Source organism: Lipophrys pholis (assembly GCF_963383615.2).
Source record: "Lipophrys pholis genome assembly, chromosome: 16".
Lineage (NCBI taxonomy): Eukaryota > Metazoa > Chordata > Actinopteri > Blenniiformes > Blenniidae > Lipophrys > Lipophrys pholis.
This window is the reverse complement of record NC_137634.1, coordinates 28,348,477-28,365,207: the sequence shown is the minus strand read 5'-3', so window position 1 is coordinate 28,365,207 and position 16,731 is coordinate 28,348,477. Positions and strand designations below refer to the sequence as shown.

The following is a 16,731-nucleotide window of genomic DNA, read 5'->3' as shown; positions in this document are numbered from 1 at the left end:
GATGTGGTGATGTGGTGATGTGGTGATGTGGTGATGTGGTGATCTGATGATCTGGTGATCTGGTGATGTGGTGATGTGGTGATGTGGTGATCTGGTGATGTGGTGATCTGGTGATCTGATGATCTGATGATCTGATGATCTGGTGATGTGGTGATCTGGTGATCTGGTGATCTGGCGATCTGGTGATCTGGTGATGTGGTGATCTGATGATCTGGTGATGTGGTGATGTGGTGATCTGGCGATCTGGTGATCTGGTGATCTGATGATCTGATGATCCGGTGATGTGGTGATGTGGTGATCTGGCGATCTGGTGATCTGGTGATCTGGTGATGTGGTGATCTGATGATCTGATGATCTGGTGATCTGGTGATCTGATGATCTGGTGATCTGATGATCTGGTGATCTGATGATCTGATGATCTGGTGATGTGGTGATGTGGTGATGTGGTGATGTGGTGATGTGGTGATCTGACCAGGACACCCCTCTGGATCCAGTGGAGTTTTACCTGAGGGTTACAGATTATCATCTCATGGTTGAGTGAGAATCCATCACAGGAATGATTCAGATCTAATGTGTCACGTCAAACTGCAGTGTGTGTCTTCATGAGCGCGTCCTCTGTCTCTGCTCTGTAGATCTGTGGCAGCAGGAGAAGGAGGGACGTCTCTGAGGGTGGGGACACCAACCCAGCATCTGGAAATGCAGTCCTGACTGCTGGGCCCATCATCACTCGCAGTGGTAAAGACCGATGGACGTCATGTCCTCCTCCTGACAGCACTCCCAGCTCACCAGTCCTTATCTGTGGTCTCATGGACGTGGAGCTGTGTCTCCCTCCAGGGACAAGCACCTCATTTTATCTCATTAACTACAACACAAGAGACTAATCCTATCAAAGCAGGTATTTTAGAAGCTGTGAAGCAGCTTTCCCCTTCATCTCACTGAAGTAGTTTGGTCTCATGTATGTAGTTTGAAGAGCAGTTCAGAACATGTCCAGATGTACCCAGCTCTCAGGATGAAGGGAACAGAAGATGGGTGGAACGTTTGATAATCCTACTGGCAAGAAGACAAATACACAGGAAACAGACTGAGAGAATTTTAAATAATTCATCTTGCAGGAGAGACTAATGACAAGAAGACGTCCAGGAGCTTGTTATGGGCCGAAGAGAACCAAGTTCTGTTACATTTCAGGAGAAAGGATGAGACAAGGACACTTGCAGTACTTGTAGAGTGAATATTTTGTCAAAGGGAGGAAATAGATCCAGTTTGACAGAAGCAACCCCCCCAAAGAACAACAACCTGGCTGAAAGCTTTCTGTTAGGGTTACTGTCACACAAAATGTCCACTGCTACTGTACACTACTCTATACTACTGTATACCTCTTACCAGAACTTGCAAATTCGACCCCCCTTGCAGAGTTCTGTACTTATCCTGTCTGTGTGGAGAAAAACACTCACCGGTTCACCGAGGCCAGTGTCTTACTGTGTCTGTCTCTCAGTGGCTATGTCTGCATTGAAAAAGTACTGAAGGAAGACCAGGGGTATGTCCAAATTGTCCCCCATGTCTCCTGGGGTATGTCCGAATTGTCCCCCATGTCTCCTGGGGTATGTCCAAATTGTCCCCCATGTCTCCAGGGGTATGTCCGAATTGTCCCCCATGTCTCCAGGGGTATGTCCAAATTGTCCTCCATTTATCCTGGGGTATGTCCGAATTGTCCCCCATGTCTCCTGGGGTACGTCCGAATTATCCCCCCTGTCTTCTCTATTGACTTCTCCTTCACCCCAGAAGGGTTCTGTGTGGCGGCTGTCTGAGGCTCGTTGCTTCCTTTAGAACCTCCTTTAGCCTAGGAACCACTGATGCTTTTTTTAGAACCTCCTTTAGCCTAGGAACCACTGAAGCTTCCTTTAGAACCTCATTTTAGCTTAGGAACCACTGATGCTTCCTTTAGAACCTCCTTTAGCCTAGGAACCACTGATGCTTTTTTTAGAACCTCCTTTAGCCTAGGAACCACTGAAGCTTCCTTTAGAACCTCATTTTAGCTTAGGAACCACTGATGCTTCCTTTAGAACCTCCTTTAGCCTAGGAACCACTGATGGTTCCTTTACCAAAGGAGACCAGCTCATGTTCTCCCACAATTCCTTGCGGCGACAACATTTAAAGGAACCCGCTCACCGGAGCGTTCAGGGAAACTCAGGATGACTGAAAAAGGAGCAGATCATGTAAGTTACCAAAGTAATAATCTGCCTAGAACCACTTGAAATCATCTAGAACCCAGATTAACTTTTTGTAGTTCATTTTCAGAACCATGTAGTTCTTTCCCCACCATGGCAGACGTCACTAACTAGAGCCACCGTCGCTTTATTATGACGTCACTAAGTGAAAGTCTGACTGCCTCACCACCGTGATCTCCTTTACTAACTCCTTTAAGAAGCCTCCTAACACCTTTACTAACTCCTTTAGGAAGCCTCCGAACACCTTTCCTAACTCCTTTAGGAAGCCTCTTAACACCTTTCCTTCACTCCTCTAGGAAGTCTCCGAACACCTTTCCTTAACTCCTTTAGGAAGCCTCCTAACACCTTTCACTAACTCCTTTAGGAAGCCTCCTAACACCTTACTATCTCATTTAGGAAGCCTCCGAACACCTTTACTAACTCCTTTAAGAAGCCTCCTAACACCTTTCCTTAACTCCTTTAGGAAGTCTCCTAACACCTTTCACTAACTCCTTTAGGAAGCCTCCTAACACCTTTCCTTAACTCCTTTAGGAAGCCTCCTAACACCTTTCACTAACTCCTTTAGGAAGTCTCCTAACACCTTTCACTAACTCCTTTAGGAAGCCTCCTAACACCTTTAACTCCTTTAGGAAGTCTCCTAACACCTTTCCTAACTCCTTTAGGAAGCCTCCTAACCCCTTTCACTAACTCCTTTAGGAAGCGTCCTAACACCTTTCACTAACTCCTTTAGGAAGCCTCCTAACACCTTTCACTAACTCCTTTAGGAAGCCTCCTAACCCCTTTCACTAACTCCTTTAGGTAGCGTCCTAACACCTTTCACTAACTCCTTTAGGAAGCCTCCTAACACCTTTCACTAACTCCTTTAGGAAGTCTCCTAACACCTTTCACTAACTCCTTTAGGAAGCCTCCTAACACCTTTAACTCCTTTAGGAAGTCTCCTAACACCTTTCCTAACTCCTTTAGGAAGCCTCCTAACACCTTTCACTAACTCCTTTAGGAAGCCTCCTAACACCTTTAACTAACTCCTTTAGGAAGCCTCCTAACACCTTTCACTAACTCCTTTAGGAAGTCTCCTAACACCTTTCCTTAACTCCTTTAGGAAGCCTCCTAACACCTTTCACTAACTCCTTTAGGAAGTCTCCTAACACCTTTCCTTAACTCCTTTAGGAAGTCTCCTAACACCTTTCACCAACTCCTTTAGGACGCCTCCTAAGACCTTTCACCAACTCCTTTAGGAAGTCTCCTAACACCTTTCACTAACTCCTTTAAGAAGCCTCCTAACACCTTTACTAACTCCTTTAGGAAGCCTCCTAACCCCTTTCACTAACTCCTTTAGGAAGCCTCCTAACACCTTTCACTAACTCCTTTAGGAAGCCTCCTATCACCTTTACTAACTCCTTTAGGAAGCCTCCTAACACCTTTACTAACTCCTTTAGGAAGCCTCCTAACCCCTTTCACTAACTCCTTTAGGAAGCCTCCTATCAACTTTACTAACTCCTTTAGGAAGCTTCCTAACACCTTTCACTAACTCCTTTAGGAAGCCTCCTAACACCTTTCCTTAACTCCTTTAGGAAGCCTCCTAACCCCTTTCACTAACTCCTTTAGGAAGCGTCCTAACACCTTTCACTAACTCCTTTAGGAAGTCTCCTAACACCTTTCCTTAACTCCTTTAGGAAGCCTCCTAACCCCTTTCACTAACTCCTTTAGGAAGCGTCCTAACACCTTTCACTAACTCCTTTAGGAAGCCTCCTAACACCTTTACTAACTCCTTTAGGAAGCCTCCTAACACCTTTCACTAACTCCTTTAGGAAGTCTCCTATCACCTTTACTAACTCCTTTAGGAAGTCTCCTAACACCTTTCCTTAACTCCTTTAAGAAGCCTCCTAACACCTTTCCTTAACTCCTTTAGGAAGCCTCCTAACCCCTTTCACTAACTCCTTTAGGAAGCCTCCTAACACCTTTCACTAACTCCTTTAGGAAGCCTCCTATCACCTTTCACTAACCCCATGATGTCATCCAGGGCTTTAAGGTGAATTCAATCGTTAAGGAGTGAGGAGGGACAATTCGGACGTACTCAATGTTTTCAAAAGAGACAAAATGGCTGAAACTAGTAAGACTCTTAAACATAGAAAATACCTACAAATAAATAAGTAGAAATAAAGTAAACAATGCTGTGGCGGCTGGTGAGACGCTTCTCAGTTTGGTTCATCATTATTCTTCAGTTTCAGCCTGTGATAGTGTAATCTAAGTATTATGTGTTTATAACAATCTTGTCTTTTCTAGATTGAGAGAGCCCCCTAGTGGTGAAACGTATAGTAGTTTTAAACAGCCAGTGAACAGAGAGCCCCCTAGTGGTGAAACGTATAGTAGTTTTAAACAGCCAGTGAACAGAGAGCCCCCTAGTGGTGAAACGTATAGTAGTTTTAAACAGCCAGTGAACAGAGAGCCCCCTAGTGGTGAAACGTATAGTCGTTTTAAACAGCCAGTGAACAGAGAGCCCCCTAGTGGTGAAACGTATAGTCGTTTTAAACAGCCAGTGAACAGAGAGCCCCCTAGTGGTGAAACGTATAGTACTTTTAAACAGCCAGTGAACAGAGAGCCCCCTAGTGGTGAAACGTATAGTCGTTTTAAACAGCCAGTGAACAGAGAGCCCCCTAGTGGTGAAACGTATAGTACTTTTAAACAGCCAGTGAACAGAGAGCCCCCTAGTGGTGAAACGTATAGTAGTTTTAAACAGCCAGTGAACAGAGAGCCCCCTAGTGGTGAAACGTATAGTCGTTTTAAACAGCCAGTGAACAGAGAGCCCCCTAGTGGTGAAACGTATAGTGTTTTAAACAGCCAGTGAACCGAGAGCCCCCTAGTGGTGAAATGTATAGTCGTTTTAAACAGCCAGTGAACAGAGAGCCCCCTAGTGGTGAAACGTATAGTCGTTTTAAACAGCCAGTGAACAGAGAGCCCCCTAGTGGTGAAACGTATAGTAGTTTTAAACAGCCAGTGAACAGAGAGCCCCCTAGTGGTGAAACGTATAGTAATTTTAAACAGCCAGTGAACAGAGAGCCCCCTAGTGGTGAAACGTATAGTCGTTTTAAACAGCCAGTGAACAGAGAGCCCCCTAGTGGTGAAACGTATAGTCGTTTTAAACAGCCAGTGAACAGAGAGCCCCCTAGTGGTGAAACGTATAGTCGTTTTAAACAGCCAGTGAACAGAGACACTTATTAAGACTCTTTTATTAACATACTAATACACACTAAAAAACAGAATCACTACAGAGGGGCTGTATAGTCAATACAGAGGAGCTAGAGTCACTACAGAGCTGAACAAGTGGTGACTGGCAATAAAATTAATAAGAAGTACAAACTAACCCCCAGAGAGCCACAATGTGCTCTCTAGCGCCACCTACATACACTACATTGGCCACTAGAAACACTAGAACAGCGACCACGGCCCGTAGGAATGTCGTAGAGATCAAACTAAAACTCAATTGTTCGTCTCATCAAGACCAACACATCACGCACCATGGTACCACTGACCTAAATCAAACAGGAAGTCCCCAATTTGCCTTTCAAAATAAGATTTGCAAACGCTCTCTCCTCTGAGGGTGAAGATCGTATTAAATGACAGAGACTCTCCTGCTCAATAAGTCACTTCAACTTTTTGACTTGTCGAGCGCTTTTCTTTTTATTCAAGGTCAAAGTTCTGAACGCCGAATCCCTCCGCCTCCCTCCTCCACCCTCCTCCACCCTCCGCCTCCCTCCTCCACCCTGCGCCTCCCTCCGCCTCCCTCCTCCACCCTGAGCCACCCTCCATCTCCCTCCGCCTCCCTCCTCCACCCTGAGCCACCCTCCGTCTCCCTCCGCCTCCCTCCTCCACCCTCCTCCACCCTGCGCCTCCCTCCGCCTCCCTCCTCCACCCTGAGCCACCCTCCGTCTCCCTCCGCCTCCCTCCGCCTCCCTCCTCCACCCTGAGCCTCCCTCCGCCTCCCTCCGCCTCCCTCCGCCTCCCTCCTCCACCCTGAGCCTCCCTCCGTCTCCCTCCGCCTCCCTCCTCCACCCTCCTCCACCCTCCGCCTCCCTCCTCCACCCTGCGCCTCCCTCCGTCTCCCTCCGCCTCCCTCCGCCTCCCTCCTCCACCCTGCGCCTCCCTCCGTCTCCCTCCGCCTCCCTCCATCTCCCTCCACCTCCCTCCTCCACCCTCCGCCTCCCTCCTCCACCCTCCGCCTCCCTCCGCCTCCCTCCTCCACCCTCCGCCTCCCTCCTCCACCCTGCGCCTCCCTCCGCCTCCCTCCTCCACCCTCCGCCTCCCTCCTCCACCCTGCGCCTCCCTCCGTCTCCCTCCGCCTCCCTCCATCTCCCTCCACCTCCCTCCTCCACCCTCCGCCTCCATCCTCCACCCTCCGCCTCCCTCCTCTCATTCAAATACATGGAAAACCAAGATGTCTCCTCAAAAACAGTGGTGACAGAACCCCCCGATCAAGTGGTGACTGTGGCTAAACCGTTACTCTGAGCCACAGAACCAGCAGATCAGAAGCACGAGGAGAACCAGCAGAACAAGACGATGTCACACATGAGGGGAACGTTCCATAAAACATGAGCTTTTTGATGAGAGAGAACAATGCTGTCCTTTTCTTTTTTCCTGTGATTTGAAGCAACATTAATCATTGAGTCAGATGGAGCAAAATGGTGCGTCTGCATCAAACAGCGCCTCCTAGTGTCCACAGTTTATGTCTGACTGCTTCAAAACCCAAACAGACTGAAAGACGACACATTTTCCTCCCAAGAAATGATCATTCTGTCAAAATATTTGCCCGAAAACTGTTAATTCAGAGGAGTTGTTTCCAAAGTATGTAGATAAAATGTCTCCTGTCTCCACTGTGATGACATCACTACCAGCAGCTGGTCAGACACTGTGACATCATTCACACCAGGATTACGTCATACCATGCTTATCTAACTGACCACTTCACCTGCATGTCCTGACTTTACAAATAAAAGCCCCAACTCCTTCAAAATAAAAGTCCTTGTTTATCAAAAATGACAATGTTGATTTAAAAATCTATATTAAGTGTTTTGCTAGGCTGGAGTGAGCTGGCTTTCAAAATAAAAGCCACAAATGTTTTCAAAATAAACTCCTGGTTTTTGTTTAAAATTACACCAGAAAACTTAAAACTTGATATCTAGCGATTAGCTAAATTCTATCTTAGTTGGCATTCAATCTTAAAGCCCCCCACATTTTAAAAAATAAAGTCCTTTTTTGTTAAAACTTTCAAAATGTATATTTGATCAACATTTAAAGGGGCCAGAGGTCATGATTGGGCCAGAGGTCATGATTGGGCCAGAGGCCATGATTGGGCCAGAGGCCAGAGGTCATGATTGGGCCAGAGGTCATGATTAGACCAGAGGTCATGATTGGGCCAGAGGTCATGATTGGGCCAGAGGCCATGATTGGGCCAGAGGCCAGAGGTCATGATTGGGCCAGAGGTCATGATTAGACCAGAGGTCATGATTGGGCCAGAGGCCATGATTGGGCCAGAGGCCAGAGGTCATGATTAGACCAGAGGCCATGATTGGGCCAGAGGCCATGATTGGGCCAGAGGTCATGATTGGGCCAGAGGTCATGATTGGGCCAGAGGCCATGATTGGGCCAGAGGCCAGAGGTCATGATTGGGCCAGAGGTCATGATTAGACCAGAGGTCATGATTGGGCCAGAGGCCATGATTGGGCCAGAGGCCAGAGGTCATGATTAGACCAGAGGCCATAATTGGGCCAGAGGTCATGATTGGGCCAGAGGCCAGAGGTCATGATTAGGCCAGAGGTCATGATTAGACCAGAGGTCATGATTGGGCCAGAGGCCATGATTGGGCCAGAGGCCAGAGGTCATGATTAGACCAGAGGCCATGATTGGGCCAGAGGTCATGATTGGGCCAGAGGCCATGATTAGGCCAGAGGCCATGATTGGGCCAGAGACCATGATTGGGCCAGAGGCCATGATTGGGCCAGAGGCCATAATCGGGCCAGAGGTCATGATTGGGCCAGAGGTCATGATTAGGCCAGAGGCCATGATTGGGCCAGAGGCCATGATTGGGCCAGAGGTCATAATCGGGCCAGAGGTCATGATTGGGCCAGAGGTCATGATTAGGCCAGAGGCCATGATTGGGCCAGAGGCCATGATTGGGCCAGAGGTCATGATTGGGCCAGAGGCCATGATTGGACCAGAGGCCATGATTGGACCAGAGGCCATGATTGGGCCAGAGGTCATGATTGGGCCAGAGGCCAGAGGCCATGATTGGGCCAGAGGCCATGATTGGGCCAGAGGCCATGATTGGGCCAGAGGCCATGATTGGGCCAGTAGCCATGATTGGGCCAGAGGCCATGATTGGGACAGAGGCCATGATTGGACCAGAGGTCATGATTGGGACAGAGGTCATGATTGGGGCAGAGGTCATGATTGGGACAGAGGTCATGATTGGGCCAGAGGCCAGAGGCCATGATTGGGCCAGAGGTCATGATTGGGCCAGAGGCCATGATTGGGCCAGAGGCCATAATCGGGCCAGAGGTCATGATTGGACCAGAGGCCATGATTGGACCAGAGGTCATGATTGGGACAGAGGTCATGATTGGGCCAGAGGCCAGAGGCCATGATTGGGCCAGAGGTCATGATTGGGCCAGAGGTCATGATTAGGCCAGAGGCCATGATTGGGCCAGAGGCCATGATTGGACCAGAGGCCATGATTGGGCCAGAGGCCATGATTAGGCCAGAGGTCATGATTGGGCCAGAGGCCAGAGGCCATGATTGGGCCAGAGGTCATGATTGGGCCAGAGGCCATGATTGGGCCAGAGGCCATGATTGGGACAGAGGTCATGATTGGGCCAGAGGCCAGAGGCCATGATTGGGCCAGAGGTCATGATTGAGCCAGAGGCCATGATTGGGCCAGAGGCCATGATTGGGCCAGAGGCCATAATCGGGCCAGAGGTCATGATTGGACCAGAGGCCATGATTGGACCAGAGGTCATGATTGGGCCAGAGGTCATGATTAGGCCAGAGGCCATGATTGGGCCAGAGGCCATGATTGGGACAGAGGTCATGATTGGGCCAGAGGCCAGAGGCCATGATTGGGCCAGAGGTCATGATTGAGCCAGAGGCCATGATTGGGCCAGAGGCCATGATTGGGCCAGAGGCCATAATCGGGCCAGAGGTCATGATTGGACCAGAGGCCATGATTGGACCAGAGGTCATGATTGGGACAGAGGTCATGATTGGGCCAGAGGCCAGAGGCCATGATTGGGCCAGAGGTCATGATTGGGCCAGAGGTCATGATTAGGCCAGAGGCCATGATTGGGCCAGAGGCCATGATTAGGCCAGAGGCCATGATTGGGCCAGAGGCCATGATTGGGACAGAGGTCATGATTGGGCCAGAGGCCAGAGGCCATGATTGAGCCAGAGGCCATGATCGGGCCAGAGGCCATGATTGGACCAGAGGCCATGATTGGGCCAGAGGCCATGATTAGGCCAGAGGCCATGATTGGGCCAGAGGTCATGATTAGGCCAGAGGCCATGATTGGGCCAGAGGCCATGATTAGGCCAGAGGCCATGATTGGGCCAGAGGCCATGATTGGGCCAGAGGTCATGATTAGGCCAGAGGCCATGATTGGGCCAGAGGCCATGATTAGGCCAGAGGCCATGATTGGGCCAGAGGCCATGATTGGGCCAGAGGCCATAATTGGGCCAAATCCGACAGGCCAGAGTGCGACCAGAAGCGAGGTCCCGATCAAGGCTGCTTACAGCTTTAATATTAACCAGAAGTATTTTATAGTGACTCTTATTTCACAGCTCAAAGAGACAAATCAATCAATCAATCATCTGATCATTGATCTGTGAAGACTAACTAGTGTCAACCCCTCTGTAAAACTCAACTGACTAAGTTAAAGTGAATATAATGTGTAGTTTAGGTCACTATTACCACTGTGCTCTTCACTTTGTCTTCCCTTCTTCTAGATGAAACACCAACCAACAACTCCCAGCTGGGTGAGTCTGCCTCCACCTCTGATGGAGGCACTTCATCTCTTCTTCTCTATCTTCTCTTTCTGTGTCCTTTCCAAAGTGGGTGGTGTCGTCAGCTCAGCACATCCTGTCTCTCATGATGTTCCTCTGTTACACTTCCTGTCAGTCCCAGAATGAGAACAACTCTACTACATTAGAGACACAGATTTATTACTTGGAATAGAAAAAGCTTCCTCACTTCACACTGTGGAAACAGGACTGGTATCCCTGTTTGTTTTCACACAATGAAGCTGATTCAGAGCAGAACAGGGTCTCAGTTACACAGACAAGCACAGAACATTGATCCATTGATCCATTGATCCATTGATCCATTGATCCATTGATCCATTGATCCATTGATCCATTGATCCATTGATCAGTAGATAATAAATCACATCGAACCAACAAGCAGTGTCTCCTGAAGAAGTACTACGATCTTCAGATGGTTAGAATACATCTTATACTACTTCTTATTTATGGAGTGGAATAAAACTAAACTTAGCAGCAGAGAGCAGCAGGGAGAGGCAGAGCAGCAGGGAGCAGCAGAGAGCACAGAGAGCAGCAGGGAGAGGCAGAGCAGCAGAGAGCAGCAGGGACCACAGAGAGCAGCAGGGAGCAGCAGGGAGCAGCAAGGAGCAGCGGGGAGCAGCAGAGAGCACAGAGAGCAGCAGGGAGAGGCAGAGCAGCAGAGAGCAGCAGGGACCACAGAGAGCAGCAGGGAGCAGCAGGGAGCAGCAAGGAGCAGCGGGGAGCAGCAGAGAGCAGCAGGGAGCACAGAGAGCAGCAGGGAGAGGCAGAGCAGCAGAGAGCAGCAGGGAGCACAGAGAGCAGCAAGGAGAGGCAGAGCAGCAGAGAGCAGCAGGGACCACAGAGAGCAGCAGGGAGCAGCAAGGAGCAGCGGGGAGCAGCAGAGAGCAGCAGGGAGCACAGAGAGCAGCAGGGAGAGGCAGAGCAGCAGGGAGCGACAGGCAGCAGCGGGGAGCAGCAGAGAGCACAGAGAGCAGCAGGGATAGGCAGAGCAGCAGAGAGCAGCAGGGACCACAGAGAGCAGCAGGGAGAGGCAGAGCAGCAGGGAGCAGTAGGGAACAGCAAGGAGCAGCAGGGAGCACAGAGAGCAGCAGGGAGCAGCAAGGAGCAGCGGGGAGCAGCAGAGAGCAGCAGAGAGCACAGAGAGCAGCAGCACATTGGAGCTTCTCACTGGAGCATCAAACTAGGAATGCACACATGAGGAACTAGAGGAACTAGGAATGAACACATGAGGAACTAGAGGAACTAGGAATGAACACATAAGGAACTAGGAATGAACACATGAGGAACTAGGAATGAACACATGAGGAACTAGAGGAACTAGGAATGAACACATGAGGAACTAGGAATGAACACATGAGGAACTAGAGGAACTAGGAATGAACACACTGTGCTGCTCCCCGGCGCCACAGTGTGGCAGCCGCACTGTTTTGGACAGATAGTTGGTAAATGTTGAATTATGTAGAAAATATAAAATGTGAAAAACCTCATATTGATTATAGAATTATTATTATTATATATATTATTATAATTATTGAATGTTCATAGTCGCCACCTTTGCTTTGTTGGACGACCGACTCTACCATTGAGCCACGATCGCCCCACTGAGTTGTTATTAGAAGGTTATTAGTTATTCAGAAATCCAAAAATCGGATCCTTCATAGTCTAAAATGGAAGATTCAGTACCAGAATCATCCACATTGTGCAAGTCTGTGCACTTCTACTGCTAAAAGTCATCTTGGATTCCAGGCGGCCAGCATATATATAGTTTTTATTTTTATTTTTAAAAAATTTTTAAAGAGTTTTTGTGCCAAGTTTGGAGCTTGTATCACATTTTGACCTGAAAGAAATCATGTATATGCGGCACTGACTTTGGCACGAAGGCTCAGCCCGGTGGAGAGGAACGATTGAAGCCTCAGCCCGGTGGAGAGGAACGACTGAAGCCTCAGCCCTGTGGAGAGGAATGACTGAAGCCTCAGCCCCGTGGAGAGGATCGACTGAAGCCTCAGCCCCGTGAAGAGGAATGACTGAAGCCTCAGCCCCGTGGAGAGGAACGACTGAAGCCTCAGCCCCGTGGAGAGGAATGACTGAAGCCTCAGCCCCGTGGAGAGGAATGACTGAAGCCTCAGCCCCGTGGAGAGGAATGACTGAAGCCTCAGCCCTGTGGAGAGGAATGACTGAAGCCTCAGCCCCGTGGAGAGGAATGACTGAAGCCTCAGCCCTGTGGAGAGGAATGACTGAAGCCTCAGCCCCGTGGAGAGGAATGACTGAAGCCTCAGCCCCGTGGAGAGGAATGACTGAAGCCTCAGCCCTGTGGAGAGGAACGACCGAAGCCTCAGCCCCGTGGAGAGGAATGACCGAAGCCCAAGCAAAGTGGCTCACATGAGGACCGGCCCAGGAAAGGAAGACAAAGGACAAGTTAGCAGCAGCTGAGATTGGAGCCACACAGAGTTCCAGTAACAGACATTCCCTACGTCCATTGTCCAGAGGAGACTCTGCCGCTCTGGCCGCTCTGCTCAAAGAGCTACTGGGGAACCAGTGCCGGGGAAAAGCAACCAGCTCGGGTCAACAACCACCAGGAATGGACATTAGAAGAGTGGGTGTAAATCTGTGCTTTGGTCTGAAGAGTTCAAAGACAAGGTGAGGGGACGTTTCTCCAGGTGGAGTTCCCAGCAGGGAGCAGGTGGAGGAGGTGGGATGTATGGGCGGCTCTGCTGCTGACGGCAGGCTCACTGAGCCAGCATGGCTGGCCACATGCCTCTCCACCCAGGGTCCTTCAGTGAGACAGCGTGTCCCACCAGTGGCTGCTGGACCAGGATGGAGGGTGGCGGAGGGCTGCCACATGAACTGGTTTTGCTCAATCCTAGTTCCTCATGTGTTCAATCCTAGTTTGATGCTCTAGTGAGAAGCTCCAATGTGAGAACACTGCCTGGCCACTGTTGCTTGTTACACCTGCTTGCTTTGGAAGGGTTTAGTTGGGTCCTGTTGTTCTCTATCATTGTAAGAGGCTTTGAGATGTTTGTTGATGTGATTTAGCGCTTTACAAATAAAATTGAATTGAATTGAATTGAATAGAGGTAGTAATAAAACCTGAGCTCCCCTCTGAACTCTGAATAGTTAGTCACAGGACTAACTATTATCTGGAGTGTTTCAGCGTGGTGGAGCTGTGACTGACTCCTCCACTGGGCTGAGTCTGACGGCACTGAGCCACACTGAGCTGCTGTTTGAGCTCCAACTGTGAAGTCATGAAGTGTTGTTGTGTTTGCTCCTGTAACTTCAGCCCACCTGAAGCCTCCAGTCTTCCAGATGAACACGGTGACGAGTGCCCTCATCTCAGGCCTCATCATCCTGGGTGTCATGAGCTTCTGCTTCTTCGTCTTCTCCCTCACCCTCCTCAAAGGAAAGAGCGTCTCCATCAGCTCGCCCTCTGGCGTCCGAAACCCCGCCTTCGGCTGAGACCTGAGCCCCATGGCTTCTGAGCGCTGTGGGGGGGGGGGACACGGTGTTTGTGCATGTAGTCGTGTGTCTGAACAACCTGCTCTAGTGTAGAAGTAAACGCTGGACTTCATGGGGGGCCTTGTGCTCCGGGTTTCCTCGCAGCTTTCACCCTCACAACTGATTCAATACCTCAGATAAACAAGGTTCAGCATGAACACAGTCCAGGATCACTGACAAGTCACCGTTTCTAGTTAGGGTGGGGAATACAGACACGGTCAAGATTAGGTAGAGATGATGGTGGGAACTGTAAACCGCTGCAATGCCTTGCATTAACTTATTGAATGAGCTCAGATTAAGAATCAGGCTTGGCTTTTACTTTGAAAGGTTTAATGACATAAAGGTATATGATGATTTAGATAGATAGAGAGATAGAGAGAGAGAGAGAGAGAGAGAGAGAGAGAGAGAGAGAGAGAGAGAGAGAGAGAGAGAGAGAGAGATAACACGGCCCCAAACCCATTGGTGCACATTGGAATTCAATTGTAATTTAATCATATTTAAACATAGTAGTGAGGTAGTACTTTTAACAATCCTTGGATAGGTGTGTTGGAAAAATGATTTTTTTTTCATTGACATTAAATATTTTATGCAACATGATAGAAATGTATGTATGTTTACCCCTAAATGTGTTTAACATCTCAAAATATTTTCCTATAATGCCATTGGTGATATGAAATGAACAAATTGTGTACATCCTGTCGCATGTATTGCACTTTGACTTATGATTAAAACTTGTCCAGTGTCTTGTTTCTAAAAATACAGAGTCAAGTCCTTTATTTGTCACACAACAATTCTACACAGTATAATGTGCAGGGAAACACTTTAAATACATGTTCCACCGAAACTACAGATTTTATAGGATGGAAGGATAAACGTAAAAATGTAGAGCAGAGCAGTGTTCTGTGGAGGTAGAGCGGCGTTCTGTGGAGGTAGGGCGGCGTTCTGAGGAGGCAGAGCAGTGTTCTTTTCAGGCAGAGCAGTGTTCTGTGGAGGCAGAGCAGTGTTCTTTTCAGGCAGAGCAGTGTTCTTTTCAGGCAGAGCAGTGTTCTGCGTTATCTTGGTGTGTTATCTTGGTGTGTTATCTTGTTGTTTATCTTGGTGTGTTATCTTGTTGTTTATCTTGTTGTGTTATCCTGTTGTGTTATCTTGTTGTGTTATCTTGTTGTGTTATCTTGTTGTGTTATCTTGGTGTGTTATCTTGTTGTGTTATCTTGGTGTGTTATCTTGTTGTTTATCTTGTTGTGTTATCCTGTTGTGTTATCTTGTTGTGTTATCTTGTTGTTTATCTTGGTGTGTTATCTTGTTGTGTTATCTTGTTGTGTTATCTTGTTGTGTACATGTTATTTTCCTGGATAGTCACACTTATTTAGCTTTCTTTAAATAATCAATACTTCACACAGACGCCGTGCTGAGAGATCAAAATAGGCAATATTGATTATTACAGTTTTTCTGTTGAGACCACACCCCTCTCCACATAACCTAAACTCATAGACCACACCCCTCTCCACATAACCTAAACTCAGAGACCACACCCCTCTCCACATAACCTAAACCTAAACTCAGAGACCACACCCCTCTCCACATAACCTAAACTCAGAGACCACACCCCTCTACACATAACCTAAACTCAGAGACCACACCCCTCTCCACATAACTTAAACTCAGAGACCACACCCCTCTCCACATAACCTAAACTCAGAGACCACACCCCTCTCCACATAACCTAAACCTAAACTCAGAGACCACACCCTCTACACATAACGTAAACACAGAGACCACACCCCTCTACACATAACCTAAACTTAGAGACCACACCCTCTACACATAACCTAAACTTAGAGACCACACCCCTCTACACATAACCTAAACTTAGAGACCACACCCCTCTACACATAACATAAACTCAGAGACCACACCCCTCTCCACATAACCTAAACACAGAGACCACACCCTCTACACATAACCTAAACTCAGAGACCACACCCTCTACACATAACCTAAACTTAGAGACCACACCCTCTACACAGAACATTAACTCAGAGACCACACCCCTCTCCACATAACCTAAACTCAGAGACCACACCCTCTACACATAACCTAAACACAGAGACCACACCCTCTACACATAACCTAAACTTAGAGACCACACCCTCTACACATAACCTAAACTTAGAGACCACACCCCTCTACACATAACCTAAACTTAGAGACCACACCCCTCTACACATAACATAAACTCAGAGACCACACCCCTCTCCACATAACCTAAACTCAGAGACCACACCCCACCCTGAACATTGTAACCAATCAGAATTGGGGATCAATGAATTGAGCCTGAGGGAAGTTCATGTCCTTTGAAACAATGGATCCCAACCACGCAGAGGTTGAAAGACAACAGAGAGGATGAGGATGAGGATGAGGATGAGGATGTTTCTCCCTCATTCTCATCCTCATCCTCATGGATGAGGATGAGGATGAGGATGAGGGAGAAACACCATTGGATAGCATGCAACCACACAAGTTCCAGGCCAGAGGGGAGGCAACATCACCATGTGTGCAGCTATTAGCAATCGTTGCATCCTCCACCGCCAGGCCACACTGGTTCCATACAACACTGCACTACTGCTTCAGTCTGGAGGGGAGCCTGGGCAACCAGAGCAACAAGGGCAACCAGAGAAACCAGGGCAACCAGAATAACCAGAGCAACTACAGAAACCAGGGCAAAAAGAGAAACCAGGGCAACCAGAAAAACAGCAGCAACCAGGGCAACCAGGAAAACCAGAGCAACTAAGGAAACCAGGGCAACCAGAGTCATCAGGGCAACTAGAGAAACCAGGGCAACAAGAGCAACCAGGGCAACCAGAGAAACCACAGCAACCAGTGCAATCAGAGAAAATCAGGGCAAATAGAGAAACCAGGGCAACAACAGCAACCAGGGCAACCAGAG

At 48.5% G+C, this 16,731-nt stretch overlaps 1 protein-coding gene across 1 annotated transcript in view; it reads left to right on the top strand.

Annotated features, from left to right (window-relative positions):
• LOC308122227 (zona pellucida-like domain-containing protein 1) overlaps nt 1-13,745 on the top strand; it is a gene marked incomplete at both ends in the record, with an annotated part of 34,572 nt that extends 20,827 nt beyond the window's left edge. The window contains 3 exons of the mRNA XM_080483932.1: nt 633-735; nt 10,218-10,247; nt 13,570-13,745. Of these exons, the coding sequence (XP_080340058.1) occupies nt 633-735; nt 10,218-10,247; nt 13,570-13,745 (309 nt within the window). The remainder of the gene's footprint in view (nt 1-632; nt 736-10,217; nt 10,248-13,569) is intronic.
• Nucleotides 13,746-16,731: the final 2,986 nt, after the last annotated feature.